Source organism: Heliconius melpomene, chromosome 6, assembly GCF_056956725.1.
Source record: "Heliconius melpomene rosina isolate 202511_hmr_F chromosome 6, ASM5695672v1, whole genome shotgun sequence".
NCBI lineage: Eukaryota > Metazoa > Arthropoda > Insecta > Lepidoptera > Nymphalidae > Heliconius > Heliconius melpomene.
Genome location: NC_140394.1, coordinates 6,489,407 through 6,512,354, shown reverse-complemented (window position 1 = coordinate 6,512,354; position 22,948 = coordinate 6,489,407). Strand labels below are relative to the sequence as shown.

General features: G+C 33.6%; 1 protein-coding gene across 5 annotated transcripts in view; it reads right to left on the bottom strand.

Moving 5' to 3' along the window:
- Positions 1 to 290: 290 nt before the first annotated feature.
- Positions 291 to 22,948, bottom strand: part of rdx (BTB/POZ and MATH domain-containing protein rdx) — a 44,416-nt gene continuing 21,758 nt past the window's right edge. For 3 of the 5 annotated variants that reach the window (XM_085186414.1, XM_085186415.1, XM_085186412.1), the window contains 6 exons: positions 12,051 to 12,219; positions 8,815 to 9,152; positions 7,532 to 7,773; positions 6,341 to 6,519; positions 4,850 to 4,992; positions 291 to 2,130 (listed from right to left, as the gene is read on the bottom strand). In XM_085186414.1, the coding sequence (XP_085042540.1) occupies positions 1,977 to 2,130; positions 4,850 to 4,992; positions 6,341 to 6,519; positions 7,532 to 7,773; positions 8,815 to 9,152; positions 12,051 to 12,125 (1,131 nt within the window). In that variant the 5' untranslated portion in view covers positions 12,126 to 12,219 and the 3' untranslated portion in view covers positions 291 to 1,976. Of the gene's footprint in view, positions 2,131 to 4,849; positions 4,993 to 6,340; positions 6,520 to 7,531; positions 7,774 to 8,814; positions 9,153 to 12,050; positions 12,220 to 18,719; positions 18,756 to 22,948 lie in introns of all 5 variants that reach the window. The other 2 variants (XM_085186413.1, XM_085186410.1) reach the window with 1 other exon arrangement.

Here is a 22,948-nt window from a genome sequence, read left to right as displayed (position 1 = left end):
AACCTAATGTTAAGACACTTCGCTCCTGATTTTCCGCTGAATTTTTTGAGGCATTGCGTATAGAGTGGCGGAACTCAACGCCGGCCTTTTTGTCTTGGTAAAATATTAATAATAATTCATTCCCTCAAGTAGCATTCCCTCGAATCCACAACCGTCGCGTTGCAGTCTTGGTCTTTTCCTAACCTAGGAATGGGACACCAGAAAATTAAAATATTTCAACAAGATGCTATAACAAAATATGTAAAATTAATAACAATTTAAACGGTATTTTAGGTTAAATAACATACAAATTACATTACATTATTTCATTTATTTGCTCAACTTATTGACAATTTCGAAAATCACAGTTAATATTTCTGACAATTGTTTTGTAACTATCATATTACGCGACAACAGCTGTCAGTATGTAAATGGGGAAGTGGGTATAAAATGGTATTTATAAATATTATTAATTTATTGGCCACAGTATATCTATTTACTTTTATATTGTAGTAACATGTTCAAATTGGTACATTTTTTTTATATGAAAATGATAAGTGTAAGAATTTCATACTCAAATTGTATAATTAGAATAGATACACAAGATACAGGTAAAGCGAATTTGAAATTTAGAACAAGAATAAAAATCATTTTAACAGAACGAGCTTTAAATGAAAAACAATAAATTGACTCGAAATACACGAAATACATACAATGAAGCAAACCAATGACTATAAAACCATTCACTAAAATTAATTTTAAATAAGGACAATTTGTCATTTGAAATAAAATTTAATTAGTTTTAAATATACAGAAAAATCACAATATTTCATTGGAATACCACCTATGTGTAATAAAAAATGAATGGTGTCTCAAAGTGATACCTCTTAAAATTTAGCACTTATATATAACATTGTAATGGTGGGATCATAGCTCATCTATATACAACACCAACAATTCAATAAGACTTATTACAATCACTCGAGTCACCTACGACAACTAAATCAATGTCACAGAGCTTTGTACAGAAAACACATGTGTGGTGGGGCCACGAAACATTCGTACAAAACTATGTTACACAACTTTACAAACACTTATTGCATTCATTACCACGCTACTTCGAGTAGATCAAATGTGCTACTTTAAACGTCTACCGAGAATATTCTGAAAGCGACAGACGATTCTGCGAATCGACATATACCGAATAATTATCTCACTTGACGAAGATACAACTTCATTGCCTTCAATCTCTTCGAACGACGATCGTATTCAATGAACAACACCGACCGTCCGTTTAAATATGAGGTTTATATCGAAGAATACATTGCAGTAATAATTTACATAAACATAACCATTAAAAGAACGTTCACAGAAACGACATACACAAAATATACTTCGAGCCTACATCAAAAACTACGTAAACGCGCAAAAAGCGTCCATTATAGTATCGGTATACCGTAACATACACATTAAAAGCGGCAGACGACCGCGAGAGACAAACGTATAGGATCGATAATCGTCTTGAGATCAATAATAGTGAACGAGGCCACCGCTCAATTCCACTCCGCTAGTACAAAAATACATTCGGATATTAGTTTCAAATACGATTGCTTCGGTTATAAAAAAAAATAAATTTATTAATACTATATTTCCGTACCAAGCGTGAATAACTTGAGAAGTCGACTTGCCTATATCATATTTTTTATCATAATTAGCAATTCATGGTCATATATTTAAAATGACTATATCGAAAGGCCTATTCTAGCGCACATATCAAACTTGTGATTTTTATACATATCTCTTATAAAAAAGTTAAATATTACAAAAAAGATATATACATGCAAGTTGACTTATCAATTCATTTACGTCTTACGGATTTAATCTGTACTATCACATAGTCTGTTTACACGGCGCGGGGCGTACGGGTGTGGCGGGGCGGTGCGCGTCTTTGGTAGGGGGCCTGGGGGCCTGAAGGCCCGGCGCGGGAGGTGGAGGCCTTAGGCCTGCTTGACGCGCTTGCGAGGGGGCCCGATGGGGGGTATCTGTTGCTGCTGCGTGGCGAGCGCGCGGAAGGCCTCGGCTATGAGGTGTGGGTGCGAGGAGATCATGTTCTTCCACCCGGCGGTGTCCATCACGTCCGTCGCGTGACTCCTGAAACATGCAACATTACACTCAAATACATGTTAACACTAAGTTCAAGTTCAAATAACAAGCTTAAATATCAACCATTTAAAACAAGGGTTCATAACCTTTTCTTGGCTTGGAACAAGTTACGTCGCTGGTAACTTTTATACCATTGGACAATTTTTATATTATTGTTGTTTGTTAAATATACATAACATGGCTATTAAAACAAAGAATAGTAACTAAATAGTTTTTACAATCTATATGTGGTATAGAAGAAGCTTTAGTTTACATGATAAAAAAGTATATCGAGATAGTACATGTAATTTTTTACATCATAATATTTTAGTATAGTCCTGTTTAATGTTTTTCAGCTTAATGCTGTATACTACATTTAGCATGGTAGGCAAACGGAATCATCATCATCACCATCACGCTTTTACCCGCACAGCAGGATAGGCAGAGGGAACTGACACTCAGTTCCCTATTTAACGAGACAAAAAACGAAATAAACTTGACTGAATAGTATATAAATAATATTTTTAAATAAAATTAAATGGGCTGAAAGGGATAGTGATCAGATACAGAAGTATACCGATAGTTGTAATAGTAAATTATGTTTGATAACCCTTCCGGTAGATTTATATTCATGTGCTGACAAAAAATGTTCAAGTGCTGATCATAAAAGCATAATAGCGTCCATGTATGACGAGATTATATGTATTCTGAGAGATTCAGCCGAATGTAGCTATATAGATAAAAGAATTAAGAGGCATAAGTGTATTGCAGGCTGGAATAAACACGTCAGTACCGCTCATGGGGAAGCTCGGTTTTGGTATCAGTCCTGGATATTATACGGTAAACCTTATACTGGCTTCATTTACGATAAAATGCACGAGTCGAGAAAATTATTTAAAAGTAAATTAAAATATTGTCAAAATAATGAAAAACAAATAAAATTGGATATTATTGCTCAAAATTATGCTAATAAAGATTTTAATAAATTTTGGAATAACACTAATAAACTGAATCCAAAATCGAGTCTTCCCGTGAGTGTAGATGGTAAATTTAATCCGACTGATATAGCGAATGCTTTCCGTAAACACTTTAAAGTAGTGTCTCCTCTCCTTCCGCAGTCGCAGGTGTTCGATGCTGGATATCGTGACGAGGACTTCACTGTAGGGTTTTCGGAGTGTGAGGTTGCCTCAGTTATTAAAGAAATGGTTAGGGGTAAGTCCCCCGGGCACGACGATCTCAGTGTCGAGCATCTGAAGTACGCAGGATTGCACTTGCCGCGAGTTCTTACAATGTTCTTTAACTTATGTATGAGTCATTGTTATTTACCGGATAAGTTAATGTACACTCTTGTTGTACCTGTTGTAAAGAATAGAACGGGGGATGCCTCCGACTTGTCCAATTATAGACCTATATCCTTGGCTACGATTATAGCTAAGGTGCTGGACGGTTTGCTTGACAGAAGATTGGCCGACAGTATCAAACTCCATGACTTACAGTTTGGTTTTAAGCCTGGTCTGTCTACAGAGAGTGCCATTTTCTGTCTCAAGCAGACTGTGCAGTACTACACAGCTCGAAAAACTCCGGTGTATGCTTGCTTTTTGGACTTGTCGAAGGCATTCGATTTAGTTTCTTACAATTTATTGTGGAATAAGCTACAGTGTGAAACCGGTCTGCCTCTCGATGTTATATCAATATTTAAATATTGGTATGACAACCAGAGGAATTGTGTCAAATGGGCTGGAAAGCAGTCGAATGATTACAGTTTGGAATGTGGAGTGAGGCAGGGGGGATTGTCCTCACCCATGCTTTTTAACTTTTATGTTAACAAGCTGATCGAGGGGCTCAGCAGCACCTACATAGGATGTCATGTAGGAAGGACGTGCATCAACAACATCAGCTATGCAGACGATATGGTGCTGCTGAGCCCGTCGATCGGTGCTTTGAATAAGTTGCTTCACATGTGTGAAGAGTACGCGGTGGCCCATGGGCTTAGATATAATGCATCTAAAAGTGAGTTCATGGTTTTTCAGGCGAAGGACCTGAGGAGTCAACGGACAGTAACTAGTGTTGATCTGGGGGGCACTCAGTTAAAAAGAGTTGACCGATTTAAATATCTAGGTCACTGGGTCACTGAGACTTTGTCAGACACGGTGGATATAGAAAGAGAGCGTAGGGCGCTGTCTGTCCGCTGTAACATGTTGATTCACAGATTTGCGCGTTGTAGCCAACAGGTCAAACTGACGCTTTTCAAAGCCTACTGTCAAACGTTCTACACGTGCAGTCTGTGCGGACATACGGCGCACTGCGCGTTCAATATAATAATGCTTTCAGGATGTTGTTCGATCTGCCGCGCTTTTGTAGCGCGTCGTTGATGTTTGCCGAGTCGCGTACCGATTGTTTCCCCGCGATTATTAGAAAGCGGTGCGCTTCGCTGTGGGCGCGAGTGCGCGGAGCATCGAACACCATCCTGAGCACGTTGGCTGACCGATGGGACTCCCCATTGCTTAGTCGCTGGGCTAATCTTCATGCTCCTGCTACCAGCTACAGTCAATAGTGTAGGAGTCTCAACGGAAGCCAGTTTTTGTTTGTATATGTGTGTGTTTGTGTTTGTATTAACATAGGGTAAGTTTTAATTGTTACTAACAAGTGGACTAATGTCTTAAATAAATAAATTTATTATTATTATTATTATTATTATAAAAGATAGCAATAATGAAAATGAACTGACGTGTTAATAAAATCTATCGTCTGCGCCTTGAGCTGGTCGGCGGAGTGGAGGTCGGCCAGGATGAGGGTGTCCGCCGCCGTCTCCACTGATAGGCTGAGGCATAACGCCTCTTCACACATCACTTTTAATCTGTCCAGGGCATACTGGAAATAAACATATATTTATATTAATATATATAAACATAATATACTTATGTATAGTTTGGTCTACGTGCTCGCTCTGAAACTAGATTTTCTGAACTTTTGCGCATTGTTGAGTGGAATCAGCGGAGCAGAATCAGCAATCTGAACATCAAATTTACGCAGTCTTATATTTAACTTTATGTCCCCTGGGTCAGTTATTAAAATACAAAAAAAAATAATGCAAAAAATAAAAGGTTGCCAATTATGCAGTGCCTGCATTACTCCCAACTCCTAGCCCTATCTACAACAACTAAAGCGATACAACTAAAGTGAAATCATATACTGATTAGATGTCTCATCTCAATTATTACAATACTAAAAATATTAAACTTTTCCCACTTTTTTTGTAGTAGGCAAAATACATAGTGTTAGGACATTGCTCTCAATATATGTTTAACTTAACCTCGACTTTTTCCTCGTCGTCAAAGCGTAAACGTTAAATGATATAAATTCCTTAATAAATGGACAACGAAATGACAATTTCATATAAAAATAAAAATTATATTTAGTTGTGTAACCTAAATGGTTAAAACAGTCATCTCAAATTTTAGATACTGATTCATTTAGTACAAAATTACAATAATACTCTAGACTTGAAATATGCCATAGAAAACTCAGGTGAAATAAGTACACTTATTTAGAAGAAGAGATATTATCGAGATGTACTAGAATATATCGAAAACATAATAATTATTTTTTGTTAGGCCTAGATCACCAGACTACTCAATTACTGTAAAGACCTAAAGTTTTACTAAGTTTGTAAATATCTGTATTGTAGTTATTATCAAAAGTCATGATAAGTCTAAAAAAATATAAATACTAATCTAATTGTACGGTAAGTTGAGATAATTCAATATCATTGCAAAGTCAAGGCTAAAGAAGAGTAGGTACTTTATGATATATGCAATGCGCTTGTTGTTATGTAAAAAGAACGAAAAATTAATATTAAACACTTTGTTCACTTCACGCTGTATCCCACAAATAGCAGAGGGCAGAGACAACTTTGTGTTAAGACACTCCGTTTTCTACGCCCAATATTTCGGTTGCGTGTAGAATGACGGAACTCAACGACGCTAAGATTAGAAAATAAGTAATGTCCAGGAGGGTTAATCGAATTGACAACCATAGCGTTTATAGTCACTGCCAGCCAACCTCAGCCGCTACGCCATATATATCTTATTCACCACTCATAACTAAAATGAAATTGTAAACGTCATTCTTTATAATAAAACTGCCCGTTATTTAACCATGGAATACCCCACCATATCAATAAAACATAGAGAATCAAGATAAAAAGTAGTGATAATACCTTATCCGCAGCCGCTAATAAATCGTCAGCCATTTTGTCGAGATTTGGCGCGCGATCTGTGTATATGAATCTCAACATCTCCCTTAAAACTTCATGGTCTACATCGGTGATGTCCACTCGGTTTCTTTTCCTCTCTTCCATCTCGTGTTCAAACATCGCCGCAAAAACGGGACTCCGCGCTAAAAAATAAAAAATATTGCTCGCTATTTATATCTACATAGGTATTATTTATAAAAAGAAATGTAACTGAGACTGAAAAGTCGGCCAATACATAACGATAACCCAGTAACGAAGCGATTGCGTTATTCCCATGACATATTTTTTTCACGAGCTAAATTAGGTTTTGGCAATTTTGCCGATAATAATACACGAATTGCTTAGGAATAATATTTGTGTATTTTAGTCGTCCCCAAGCGGAAATTCCATACATGTAAGCCATGTTTATTACGCAGTTATCGAGTCAGTCGTACACAAAGCTATTAATTGTTGTTTCACAATAATCAATTGTTTATTTAACCATATAAGAATACCGCCTCATCAGTCGCATAGCTAAAGACTAATTTATATACTATTATACTAATGTATAGATTAGTAATTAAATTACTCGATAATTAACTTAGATATAACGTGATAGTGTGACCTTAAATGTCCCCGGGATTTACAGTGTATTCGCACAGTACTGGTTTTGTGAAATTAACAGCACACTAGCTTACTATAGTAGTATAAATACTTTTTTATTTCACATTTTTATGTGGTTTCACCATTGTGTATATGTAGATACATATAATAAATATAAATATAATAAATAAAATATTAATTCAGGTAAATTTAGCACGTACTTTCGAATGCGCAGTCGATTGAAACAAGAAAAAAATAAACAAAACTTATAAACACTATCATGGGAAAATTAATAATTTAATACAAGTGGAACAAATAAATAATTTTTTTTACTCAATAAAAAATTATAGAGACAGTTACATAATATTAGAACGATATGATTTAAAATGATATAAATATCAGGACAAGATATCAATATTTCAACTACTAAGAGTATCTCGAAAACAAAAAAAAAATATCTTAGGCAATATTCCGTATAATTTTGAAAATCCGTATAATCCAATGAACAAAACCGCGAAAAAAGCTCAATTTAAAAAAAACCAATGTATCAAGAAGCGCCATAGAAAAGCGTACCTGCCAATATAGCTTTGTGCGCCTGGAACTCCCTCCCTCCTACCGCTAATGTGACGTCCGAGAACCTCTCGTTGTCGAACAGCGCACCCAGGTCGTCCGACAACCGGCACTCAGGTACTTTGAACTGTACGACGTTACTCTGCCCGCTAATGTTTATGCTGTCCGCGACAACTGACACTTCACAAAATATGGTCAGTTTGTCTTCCGGTAACAGTCCGTTCGCTTCGTCCAGTAGGAAATCTCTGGAATTGAAGAAACAACCAATTATACGACCAATTCGTGTTTGTAGCGAACGAACTTGTATCCTAACATAATTGTGATCTTGTAATGTTTAGGAACTTATAAAAGCAGTAATTTTAAAATTTTATTTATATTATATCTTGCTTATATTACGTGTGTGTGGCATTGGAATTTTTTAATATTTCAAACAATTGTAATAGTTAATAATTTTTATGATATTTCAGAGTTTTTTTTCTAGAGGATTTAATGAATAATTTAGAAGATGACATGAGTAGTTTCTACATATCAATTTATATACACGATGTAATAAAATGTTGTAATAACACTTCTTATCAACAAGTAAAAAATAGGTATAAATTCAGGGAATACTAGCGCTATCAATTTTCTGAGAAGGTTCATACGTGTAGAGTTGTAGACAGGTTACAATAATGTTGCAAATCGTAGATAACAGATATACGAAAATGTTATATCACTAGTAATATAAATAAAAATATTATTCATTATTCAAGAAATTTCTAATAGCTCATACTCAATAGTTACACATTTTTATTTTATTATATTTTATATAATAATCAATTATTGGAAATTAAATTAAAAATCGTATTTATATTATAAACCACTCTGTTTTTATTCATAAATTAAATATCTATTGATGAAAACGAATCTCAAGACCGATCTTAGACTTGAGAGCGGTTTATAAATACAGGCTTTAGTGTATGATATCAGTCATATATGCGTCATAATAAATATATCTATGCCTAACAGTATCAGCTATTCTGTACGTACTAGGTATGCCTTATAATCAGAATGCACTTGTAAATAGAAATATATAATTTATCCTCATATAAATCGTAAATTCTACTAACTTATTACAACGACAAGTACTCACGTATAACAACAAAATAAAAATCTTGAAATAAAAACCTACTGGATCATCATTTTTTTTGCTTATTTATGTAAATATGTTAAAATGAGAATTTTAAAGTTTTCTATATTACTATAAATTACATTATAATTATATTTGGTATATTATAGCAAATTACCTTCTAATAAACTTTTTGAATCCCCAATCTTTGCCTTGAACAAATCTGTAAGCTCGTTGGGATTCCATTGCTTTTGTTTCTTCTCTTTTCGCGTTTAATATTGAAAACTTGAACTTTGCCCGAACTTCTGATTTATTACACGACACTAATAATAAATATAACGATAAATAGTCTTTGCTCTCTTCATCCAGTCCTTTAGGATTTACGCGGAGACACCACTTTAACTTGTCACTAGCACCGGCTGAGAATGTCGATGATTTTAACACTTCACCCATTTCTTCCCTACAAAAACTAAAATTATTTATTGTCCACATATAACTGAACTTCACCACCTTGACCTGGAACAATGAAATAAGCATATTTAAAAATGATTTTTAGTACAGCACTGCAACTATTTAAAATAAGAACATAATATGTAGGTAATTAATTTTAGCATATAAGTTTATAGTACGTAAAACAGGTAAACAAGTTAATATTTATAACAAAATTTGTATTATATGTGTTTAATAAAATCTATATTGTCTCAAATAAGCAGTTCTCGTTGTAGCAAATAGTGTTTGTCACCACATCCTTTGCGCTGTGGCTTTTTATCGTCTCTCATGGCTATGGAACGAGAAGTCGTATGTCTTTAGTCTTTATGACAAATAAAATACCGTATTAACTAATTAATACATTTATTCTTCGTTCTGGCACCTAGGCAAAATCACGGCGTTGAGTTCTACCATTCAACACGCAATGTCTCGAAAAAATCGGCAGAAAGTTGGGAACGGAAGTGTCTTAACACTAGGTTCCCTCTGCCTACTCTGCTATGTGTGGGGTACAGCGGGAACCTAATTTTTTTATTAACTCATTTACTATGCACCTATGCATACGTAATGCATAATTTTAAATGTGGCATCGCTATCGATTTACGAGACGCAAATAAAGACAAGGTGTTTGCCAATTTCGTAACGTTTGCGTAATATGTTTTCAGGATTTGTGGGTTCAATCATATTATTGGCTTATTGGTATTAAGGAACATTTACAGTATTTGCGTAATATGTTTATTATTTACTACTATGAGCTCATATACAAACGCTATTATGTGCGTACAAATAAGGCTTGTGAAATAAAATAGAGTACAGACTAATAAATTTAACGTTTCGTCCATTTCTTAAACGGTCTTTGAACACGAGCTGAGGGGGCCACGTTTGGTTGAGGTGTTCACATGAGTAACCGGAGGTCAGGACTAGGCGTTCGACACTTGGGACCTGGTCGTTGCCCCCGACCGTTGCTTGGCTTGCCGACTTGCGGTGCTGTTGAGGTCTTCGCCCGGTCACCGACCCGTTTCAAGGCCGCCCGCATCATCCCCGCTTTCTTGGACATATTTACCAATCGCGAAAATCCGAACCCGGACGAATCATTTTGTTATTTTATAACATATTGATGTTAATAATATTAATAAGAATGTGTGCTCAACCTTGATTTGACCTTAAATATGATTTCCTATACATAATAAATGTTAAGATATTAATTTAGCAATATTATGTAAGTAGTAGTAGTAAGAAGTTAATTACAAATTAGCTAAATATAGCTTAAAAACGTGTCCATCACAAAAGACCACGTGAGCCTGTAAGAGTTATGCGCTGTGATGCACGTGCTGCTAGCGTATCTTGGTAGGTACTATTCCAGTTGTGTATGAGGAAACAATCGCTCACATGATTAAACATTTTCTATAGTATCATAACCTATTATACGTTTTGTACAATATTAAAAATAATTGTGAAATATATATAAAATGGCGAACGGAGTGTCTTAACACTAGGTTTCCTATGCCTACCCTGCTGTGTGAGGAATACAGCGTAAAGCTAATATATAAAATTTAAGGACAGTTACTAAACCTAGTATTGAAATCGAGCGAGACCTTAATAACACTCTTGGTAACGAGTTCGAAATACCGTTGTTTCACGAACTGAATAGTTTTTGTCAAAAATATAAAAAAAAAACAATTCAAGATCGACATCTATGGCTTGTTCAACGATTGATCTCGTCGGCTTTCAAATAAACTAGCTAACTTATCTTCTATATATATAAAATTGAAAGGTCACTCACTCATCACGAAATCTCAGAAACTACATGTGCTAGGAATCTTAAATTTTGCATAGGAGTTACTTATAGGACGTAGGTGCTCGCTAAGACGGGAATTTGCAATATTCGACTTCTAAGGGGTCGTTTTTGGGGTCGAAAGTTTGTATGAAACTTCGTTACTACAAATGCTAGGAGTCTCAAATTTTGCAGGACGTAGTCATGGAGACAGAAGACCCATATTGCTATATGTCTGCGAATTTATTGCGAATGTCGTTTTCTTAATAAAATATTTGAAGTATACGTGTATAGAAATATAGGTAAAATTAGTAAATTTATTTTTAAAAAATGCAGTCTTTACTCGTTATAAGTAAATAGTAGACTCTTTGATGATTAATCTCTATTTTATTGACTTACTATGAAGGTAGAGTTAATGAGTGATATGCCACTCCGGCAGATCCACTCCATCCGCCTATTGAATAGCGCTTGAATACCTGCATGGATTCTGTTATGAGGAAGAAATCGACAGTGTATATTTTTCTAAATAGACTGGGAAATCTCTTATATTATGTATTGGAAGAAGGAGTTCGGCATCCATCCTTCTCGTTCTTGCGTCATGACAGTGACAACTTGTGTGTTCAAAAGTCTTTTATAAAATATTGAAAGTCAGCATGTTTTACGCAGGCATTTAATGTATTTTTGTTAAGAGTCTAACATAATACCTATATGATAATCTTATAACGCTCAGACTTCCTGGTCATCAACCAGTAATTAATAACGCAATTCATATGAATTATATATTTAAGAACGTAAACTAAAAGTAAATGTGATAATATATTAGTCAGTAATTTACTACAACAATTAAATAGATCATTTTAAAAAACGCTATCAATTAAAGATGATGAAGATGTTTGAAATACTGTTTTAATATTTTTACAGTACCTTAATAAACTAATTTTTAGTATTATAATAACCATCATGTGTTACCCTCATGAATGTTCCAATAATTATGATAGATTAGGTATTTATGTTTAATCTCACTTGCAATTATAACATTCAAACAACCCCATAGGTCCTGATTCTCGTCTCGAAGCTGCAACCGAAGTCATAGACTACAAGGAACATTATATATAGCAAAGCTAGTCAACTAGCCAACTCATATGACAGTATACCTGTGTAAAGCACCAGTTCTCCGCGACGGGCGTGTTCCCGTCGTGCAGCGGGCTGGGCACGCGGCTCACCGCCATGCCGCCGGCGCCGTTGGAGGACACGCGCGCCGACTGCGGAGCGGGCGCGCCGCCGCCCGACCCCCCACCGCCGCACTCGCTGGCCGACCCGAGCCTGGAACACCACTTACTATGAATATCACACTTTATATTACAGACGATACCAGCAAACAAGTAGACATAAATGTGGCAGACACTTCCTATGCAGCAAACAGCAGTTAAATTACCTTGTTATTTATTTTAAATTTAAACAAATACAAATGGTTTTTTTTTAGCTTCACGCTGTATCCCGCACACAGCAGGGTCGGCAGAAAAAACCTAGTGATGAGACTCTCCGTTCCCCATTTTCCGCCGAATTCTGGAAGCACTACGTGTTCAGTAGCGGAAAGCAACGTCGCCCTTTGCCTCAACACCAGAGCGAAGAAATGAAAATGTTAGATATTTCGAACCCCCAACCTATAACGTATACAGTCACACGCGTCTGGCCTCAAAACAAAAAATCTGTAACCCTTTTATTTATTTATGTTTTTGTATGTCTTAGTATATAACCTACTAAGATATAATATGTTATATCTTAGTATAAGCAGTCCACATCGTCATGCGGTTTGATAAAATGATTAAAATAATTAATAGTAGTGTAATTAGAATGTAAGTTATATTTAACAATAGCGATTATTTATCTTTCCAATAATCAATTAATATAGAAGAAAAATTATGCTTCGGTAATTTGTTTGCTGGTTAAATTAAACAGAATATATAAGAGTTTTGTATTAGGAGCTCGTTACTAGACAAAATAGTTTACTCATCCATCCATCCAAACACTACTATTCATTTCCTTATAATAGTAGAATAAATCATCATTACAGTATTCAACATAGAAATAAATAAATGAAAAAAAAAATAGAAATTGATGAATTACAGTTTTTATAGATCTAGTAAGTAGTAAAAATAATTCACATTTGAATTATGTACGTAGAAATAGAGGCCGATTCGCCTTACCAGTTTAAAAAAAACTTCACTTATATAAATTTAAAAATTAAATAAACTTTTTTGTCACTATTAATATAGGAGCACAGATAAATAAACAAAAAAATATATATGCATTTGTTTGTCATAAACAAACGTCAAAGCTGAACTCCCAGATTTGTATATCATTGTTTACTAAGACTAAGTTTCAAACAACAATACCGTCCAAAACCAATTTCTACAATGGATTTCATTTGTGCCAAGAACTTTGAACACAACCACTTATTTTTTAATATAATACCTATACTTCAAGTTTATTCCCAGTATTTATTTACGTTTATTCACATAAGCTCTTCTTAGTTTAATAAAATTAAAATTGTATATTTTAAAATTTAACAAATCCAAAATTCTACTGACCCAAAACCATGTTTCGTAATATTTATATAATAATAACCTAACAAAATCACATTTATACCTAACTAAAAAAAACTAGGATAAATATTTACATAACAATATTTAGAAATTATTAAATAATTAGATAATATAATAAAATAACCATTATAGTACATTATAATTAACAAGTATGCTAACTAGTGACCTAGTGGCCTAATGGCGATACTTGAAAAGTCTCATGGAATAGAATGCAAGGCGAAAATGTAGCAACTACTCTATATAATACCAATCAACAATCGCGATTTCGCATCCCAAATGTGTGCCGCCAGCACAGCTCTGGCCGTTCCAGTAGGCAGGCACAGGTCCGTTAGACTTCTTGCTTTCAGAAGACTTAACATTTTTAAGTGCCTTACAGATTTTAGGTTTCGGTGTCGCCAAAACGTCGAGAGTGTGCCCGAAGTAGGGCGGCACAATGCAAGATTTAGCCGTCCTGCGAGACTTTCACATAGTGTAGTTCGATTACCAAATACACGTTAGAATCTGTGTCAGTTTCATCACAACACTGCATCCGTTCGCGGCTCGCGTGCCGCTTTGTACTACGCTGAGCAGCTGTGCGGCCCGGTAGTTTATTAGGATGTGTCCTCTAACCTGGAACCTCATCCGTTAAGTATCTAAGCCTCTGTAATGAGGACTGTGCACCGTTACTATACACATATCGTTAAAAAGGAAAACAAAAACTTATTCATATATAAAGAAGAGAGAGAAATTAAATAATACTATTCATTTCATACAAATTCCAAAAGTTAACAAAAATTCATTAATTTATATATTTCCATTGTTTATCCAATGGGAAGTTTATGTCTTCATCTTGCACTTACGTTATAGCAATAAGAAATTACATATATATAAATATATAAAATTCAAAAGTATTTGTACGTGTTCATGCAAAACGAGGGCAAAGGGAAACGGTTATTGTTACAAACCGCGATTAACGTGTAACGCATTACAGACATCGACACAAAAACTGTCCAACGAGTCACTAAATAAAGTAGGCTACATTAATTTTATTAATCGGAGCGACCCAGAAACTAAAGATGTTGATGGAAGACGAGCCGACGGAGTGACAGGATCAAGTCAACACGTACTAACATAATTTCAGCTTTAATAAGACTATAAAAGAGTTATATATATGTTCTTTTATATTTAGGCATATTCTTATTATTTTTATATTATTACTATTTTATGTTTAATATTCTTATTTAGATGTTCATAAAATCTTAATACAATATTATACTACAACGCAGTACATATTGACTCTAAGATTTATTTATCTACCACATATAACTAAATATCTACATTTATTTTGCAATTTTGTTAGCCACATTTTACAGCAAAGAATATTGATAAGATATCCGATATAAGCGATCTGTTCGAGGTCGATCAACAAATTTGCCACTATGGCAAGTAGAGCGGCCCGAACGACCTACATCTAGTTTCAGTTAACCGCTCCTATTATCGGTAACAATAACTGAAATACCATATAACCTTAATTTTCTTTTATAATTATTTAATACTCTTATATCGCCGTATTGATCAAATACTCACTAAATATAATGTTTAGAGTTGAGTATAGGAATATATTATTTTATTCTTATAACAATTCGATATAAAAAAGTAAGCTGTGTTTAGAGTGCTTATAACACGTTTTTTAATATATATTGAAATGACTAAATTATATATTTAACATAAATAAAATATATTTAAGTATTATATTTGAATACATATAGTTTGTTTTAAAGTCAACAACCGGTAAAAGCTTGAGTAATCTCCGACGCACGTTTCATCGGTCTCCCGGGGTCTTATTATAGATGTCATTCGACCTGCTAGTATCTTCTTCTATATTTAAAGCCCTCGGCACGTTGTTCTAATATATTTATGTAAATTAACTTATATATTTAAAGTAAATGTAACAAAAGTAGCTTTTATTGAGACAATTTAAGAAGCTTTCCTTTTGAGTTGCTTTTAAGATAATGTAAATAGTTGCTAGTTTATTAATTATACGATCAATCCACAAAGATACTAAAAAAGGTTAACAATATAACATTGTCATATAAATTGGCAGTCACATATATAAAAGGCACTTGAAACACAATGGTAATAGAATTAGGACGGCCAACAATGATCACAAATAGGTATCACATACGATTCAATTTTTCCAAGTGATGTCTCAATGATGCAGCGGACGTGCCTGCAGGGGGGGAGTGACCAAGTGAGCAATGCCCTCTTAACGACAACTCCGTGCTGTGACTCAGACGTCCTGAGGACGACCTGACAATAGGGTCCTCGACTGGGTTGGTTTGAAGGACGGAATGTTTACCGAGCACATCCCACTGCGATATCATTCTTTGTATTGCGAATTTAAATACGTAGTTTATTTAAACAAATCCATATAATTCAACAATTACTAAAGAAAATAAGAAGGTTTTTGTCTGATATTAATATTTGGATTAATATTCATAGGTCTCATAGTTTGAGCGATTTTACAATACATTTTTAGTTTGCTTTAAACCAACTGGCAAAAATTTATAATAGACCATATAAATGGATACAAGGTCAACGTTCATCGTCAGAATATGGCACAAAAGAATGATGCTGCAATGTGTGACCATGTACAATTTTACCTGCTTTAGATCATTTTACATAAACACATTGTTATTGCAAGGGTATAGGTATAAAATAGGTAGTTTTTATTACAAGACTAATATCTAAAATTTAAGTTTTTAGTTGATAATTATTATATAAGTTTAAGGAATACGTTTTAATATCAAAAATATCACTGATTTTATTAAACGGTTATTGTTCCTATTGTTAGCATGACGTGTTTGTATATAGTATCACAGCATGATGAGTAAAACAATTGCGTTGAAATTATTTTTATCATAAATAAAATACTTTAGAGTGTATCAATGTTAATAGTTATTAATTTTATTTTATATAACTTTTAACAAATTGTATCTAAATAAAAATTATAAATAAAAGTAGGGTATTCATTTTTTATACTACGCATAAATTAATTTAAACACTCCTATAATTTTTTTTAAAGCAGAATTTTTGATAAAACACAAGTCATCTTGGGTTCGTAAATTCAAATAATTATAGCTGCATTTCAATATAATTCCTTATTATTACATGTTATTAATAACACAACAATTAATCTACAACCAATGAATAATAAACATAAAATTTACAACAAAGCATTGCTATATTATCCACTTATATACTTAAAGTCTATACTTGTTATAATTATTGAAAATCAGCTTTAAAAGAAACAAGAATATTATTTTCCAGTATATTAAATTAAAATGTATACTTAAAGTAAATCGTGGATGTAACGTGTATTATAATTGTAATCAAATATACGATACAGCCAAGGTTACAGCAATCGTCATAGTCTCTTAGTCCGTGGCAATTTGTAACAATAACTTCTCAATGTCAAAGCTCGTTAGTTACCGCGTTAAATCATATTACTATTGTAATTCGTTAGTTTTATTCACCATTTAAAACTATCCTCGTAAATTTCAAAATTAATGCAGTATTATATATAAATACATTACAATAGGGAAATTTATTGGAATGGGGAAATTACCTACATGTATTTCATTATTATTAATCATTCTAATATAACGTAGTACTAAACAAAATATATTAATAAAATATTTTTAATTAATCGTTAAAAAAAATGGAAATAAAAATATATTATCTACACTAACATATCAACCAAATCAGACCTAAAACCTATGCGTAATCTAAATAATTTTAATTTAAATCAGACAAATTTATAATTGCAAGGTTATTTCAACATAAACAATTTGCAGACGGGCAACACAAGCGTACGCGGAAATAAAATGACACCTCTATTTGTCCGAGATGTGCGAGGACGAGCAAGGTGACCGCGCCACGTGTTGTGACGATCCGTTCGCTTCCAATTAATATAAAAAAAGAATATAATAAACGAACTAAGTATACCTAAATTAATATTAGAATTTAGAAATTTATAATTAATTAAATAACTGATTCTGTTCTACTACAGTAAGTAAAATAAAGGGAAAAATATAATAAACATTTTCCAGCCAAGGTACGGTATTGGATTTCACTTGTTGGCAATATTCCAAAAACAGAGAACAGAGTGAATTATCACTTGATGATATTGATATTCAATTGAGTTGTTATCATCACAAAATGTGTTATATTTCAGTACTTACATAGTATAGAGACATTGTACAATCATTTAGTAAGTAGTTAGTATAAATGTTTATAATTACAAAAGTATACGTGATTAGAACATAATATGTTTTAAGTATATGTCACGTCAAACGTGATAACGTAACGTATAATATACAAACATCGAAGATACCACAAATTTCCTAATACAAATTCAATATTGTTTTAGTAAAATGTATACATTTTTAAAAGTCTGGAAAACTACTAAGGTCTTATATTGAATTCTAACTTCACAACTGTAGCTTGTAGGTAGGTATATGACCAAACAATTTCATTAACGTCAAAACTTCTAAGCAAGCTTCATTAAACTAGAGTAGATATTTAACGTAGAGGTATACCTGATAACAATACCTTTTTACCGTTCATATTTTAATGTTCATGCGAGTACAATATATTAATAAGGAAACGAAGTCAAAGTGTATTATAAAATGATATGGCATTGATAAAGATAAAAATCCAGGAAACACTGATTAAACGTCATGTCATAGAAATATTTATAACTATGTATACATAACGGTCGTAAAATATACAATTAATAATATTATACGTGTTTATAAAGTTTTAGAGTCTTCAATATTCCTATACTATTTCTATATTTTATTAGTTACTTCTTTTTAAACATTATGACAATTTATCTATCTGTCCTCTTGTGTGGCTTTAGTTAAGGAAATAATATAAGTCCAACCTCCCCCATAACCTCGCGAACGAAGTATTGGTTCGAACTATTGGTTCTAATGAAGTCGTCTTACGTCATGACCTTAGTGGGCTGCAGTGACGTCGCGTATGCAAACCGAATTAGTATTAGTTTCAGAACGTGCGTGAATGGGAACTAATAAAATTGAATAGAATTGAATTGAATTAGACGTAGTGCCGATGTATAAAAACTGCTTTCCATAATAATAAGTCTGTACCGTCATCTGTTTATTATCTGTGTTGATATAGTGTTTAGTAATATAAATTAAACTTATTACGTACTTCATTCGCGATGCGCGTGCCGATTGTTGGTGATACCTAGAAAGTAAATATGTAAATATATTGTTGTGAATATAACAAGGTTTAGGATCGCGACTCAAAGTAAAAAGATAATCATTGGCAACTCCAACCGAGGATAAGCACCGATGCGGAAGTAGCTGAGCGAGGCCGAGGACACACGGCAATTCACGAATCGAACGCACAAACCTGAAGCGATTGAACCTTTGACCAGGGTTGCTACGATTTATGGACAGCCAAAATTGCTTAATGACCATATATAAATAAAAAATGAAGAAGATAAAAAAAAACATCACACAATTAGATATTACATAAGTCAAAGTGATTTGAGATACGCTAGGTGCAAATTATAACATGACGTATTGTGTTGGCAGTAAAATCATTTTGAAACGATTACGTGGACACTTAACACGTTTTAAATACAAAGAGCAAGAGTTTACGCGAGACGATTATGCAACATACCAAACGCCATACGTGAGTGGGAGTCGAGCGAGGAACTGAAACCGACGTACGGTCTGCAATATGAACCGACGATATTTGGCAACGCATATATTGGAAAGCAAAGAAACATACTGCAATGTTACACTATATGTAAAGGCATTAACAAGAAAAATATAGAGAGTGAGAGAGAGATATAACGCAACGAAAAATAATGCCAACTTAATACTGACTTCCACGTTTACATTCTTATGATATTAATATGCAAACAGAACAATTCAAAACAGTCAATTTATGATTATAATCAGATAGACGAGGGAACAGCTACAAGGAAGTGCAAAATAACGTTAGGCAATTTGGTAATGAAAAGAGGCCGGTAATGTTGACCTTTAAGCTTTATTGCCCTATGAATAACTAGATGACCAAATGAATTGGCAAGACCTTGACTTCGGACTGATATTAACTATGTGACCCTACTTCCTCAAATCTGCGAGGGTCACGACTGTCGAAACGTTTAATAGCTGTTCTTGGTGACATTAAATAACTGATATAAATTCCATCTTATTTTCGATTTCTACTATTAATAATAAAAGGAATCTTCGAAAAGATAATATTTAAAATTTCGGTGAGCCCATGACTAATTAATTAGAAGAGTATATATTTTTGCAGGTTGCTTATCAAATAATTTATTGTAGCAAATGTTTCTGCATTTGTGGTTTCAATATCTTCCATGTTAATATTACAAATATAAAGTATAGTAAATAGTATTTTTTATATTGTTTGTGGGCACCTAAATTAAATATAACTTCGTTAATACAATATTTATTAACCCTGACACAATACTGATGAATGTAGGTGTGCAAAGCACGCAAAAGGCGCACATACTTTATGTGTGTGCGTATATGTCAAGACTGTTATCGGTACCAGCGAGTCGACTCACCAGCGGCGGCGGCATCGAGAACGCGACCCGGTTCGCGATCGAGAAAGCATCAACAAAACTCGGTTGAGGCCGCGCTCTACGGTCATCTTATACAAGAGTTATAAATCTTTGTAAAAAAATATATATTTTTAATCTACGTCATTATATTTTAATAATCTGCATGGCCTCCGTTACAGGATTAATCCAATGCTATACGCGCCGACAACTACTTTGAGCCAGAACCTCGAAATCTATCGAGGTTTGATAACGCTTCCGGGTGGTGTGCGTAAAAAGAACTCAATTTAGCGACTCCTTGAAATAAATGTATTCACAGCTTGTTTAAAATATGCTAAAGATCAGCATTTTTGATTATGTTAATTGATAAGGTGGCTTCCTAGTCCATTATTATTAAGATTATTAATATATCATAATAAAAAATGATAGGAAATTATAATAATATAATAATTTAAAAAAGTTTAATTTAAGCCTGAAGCTACAAAGATTGCTCCTGAAAATTAGTTATATTATTTATATGTCATTATACTTTTTTAATTCACTATGCCTTCCTTCAAAAATTAAAAATAAATAATAATAGTGTTCGGTAAGATACAGTCACATCTCTACATATAGGTGCTTGTCTATTGTATGTAGTTTATATGTCAAAATTTCACAATGATCAATTTAGTAACGTATAATAATAGTGCTCAACAAGAAAAACAGGGTCAAATTTGACATGGTAATGCATTTGACCTACATGACAAATGAGTGATGTTTGAAAAAAATTAGGGAAAGTGATCACGCCCGTTTCTGGATATCGCCTCTTGTAACTTTACTTACTTACTTTACTTCTTCTTTATTATATTTTAAACATATTTGAAAATATTAATTTTAAAATTTTATTAAATAGGTTACTATAAATATACTCCACATAATTGGTATTGTATTAATGTTGAAATTACAAAAGTATATGTGAATGATATATTTGTATAATGTGAACAAATAAATTTAATAATCGCGGCCAGTGTCAGTTTCGGGTCACAACTCACACAACACGGTAAGGGGCACAAGGTAAAAGATGGTACATTGAAAGCGGCCTTAAGCCCAATAGCGATCTGCGACCGTGTCGCTTCCTATTGCCGTGGAGGCGACAATGCCAGCACTGCCTCCAACTGTTGCGAAGGTGACAGTTGCAAAGGTCGATCACCACTTCAAATATATATTTCCAGGTCTTTAGAATGATATATTGTTAAAGAAATGCTACCAATACAAAGTTAACAATTAATAAAATATATAAATAGCAAAACAGATAGTAAAAAATTCTTAGTTAAGAATGCGGTCACCATTATAACAATTTTCGTCACCTACTGAGCCATTTATTTAAGAGTGGAAGAGCTATATTTTCTGACATCATTTTTTTAATTATCTTACGAATACATTTGTAATAAAGTAAATGACATAATTTAGTTTTAAAGCATTGAGGGGAAAACGGTGACCGCAAATCACTAAACAAGACCAGGGGGTAAAACAAATGCTTGAATTTTATGGGTCAACCGTTACAGAGCTTTCATTTGGGAGGCGGCGCGAAGGGTGTAGGGCCAACGGGGGAGGACCCTGACACAGATCCCAACGCGTCGGTGAAGCGCCGTGGAGACCTCGAGATTCGGCTGTTATAATATCATCGATTCCTCGAAGCACCATTCCGTGTTGTGCTCGAAATGGGTCAACGCGTTCGTCTCTTTGCAAGCACAGTACGCGTAGCTATGTTCCCGTCCTAAATTGTTCCTTTACTAAATTAGACTCGTTGGTTACTTAAGTCCAATTTAAGATGATTCGTGATTATGTACGGGATGAACATTACTGGGAAATTTGTTTTTCTTTTAAATTGAGATTGACTCGCGTTTCCATATTTCTGGAGAAAATGCATAGTTTTACAAAAGCACATGGATTTAAGTTTTTTCTACGACAAATTTTTAAATGTAACAATTACCTATATTACTTTGTATATTGTCATTAAATCGACGAATGATTATCGGTATTAATTGTGATTAAATTGATGAATGATTGTCAATATACGTTTTCAGATAATAACTTAATTAATATAATAACCAAAACGCCACGGACGAGGAAAAAAAAACATTTTTATTTAAGATACATTTGATGTTACTTTGGGAAATATAAAGAAATTAACATAAGATAGTCGACAATATTAATGGTAAGTGTTTTGAGTCTATAGTGAAAATAACAATCATGCTTACAAGACAAAGAGAAGGCGCAACGCACCGAGCCGAAGAAACGAGGCAATGACGCACTTTCCAACGAGTGCAAAAATTTCACATACTTTTAAACAATTAATTTATTAATATGAGATCAAAAATTTTATTAATAAAAAAAACGTGTTAAAAATATTTCATAACCCACAATGTTGTAATAACTATAATTTTGTATATATGTATAAATATTAACAAAAACTAAAGTAAACAAAATTAATATAAGATATTCAAGATATTTTACTTTGTTAACGTGCACCGGTGCCCCTTAGCTAAATTGATACGTTCTTGCGAAATAACCTCGCCCAACTTATTCCTACACAATCAAATTAGACGGCACCGGCCTGGTTTCTAGTAGTATGAGAATATAGACAACTCGAAAGCTAAATATAATATCCACAGTTTAGCCTAGCTTTACGTTATTTGAATAAAAACCTGTATTTGAAACTAGTCAAGGGGCGACTCGGGTAGAGTAATATTTAAATTAAATAAGCTTAGTTCCTCAATACGATATAACATGGCATAAAATAAAATGAACTAATTATCGTTTAACGTATGTATTTTGAAATAGAGTCTACAAGTGACCTAGC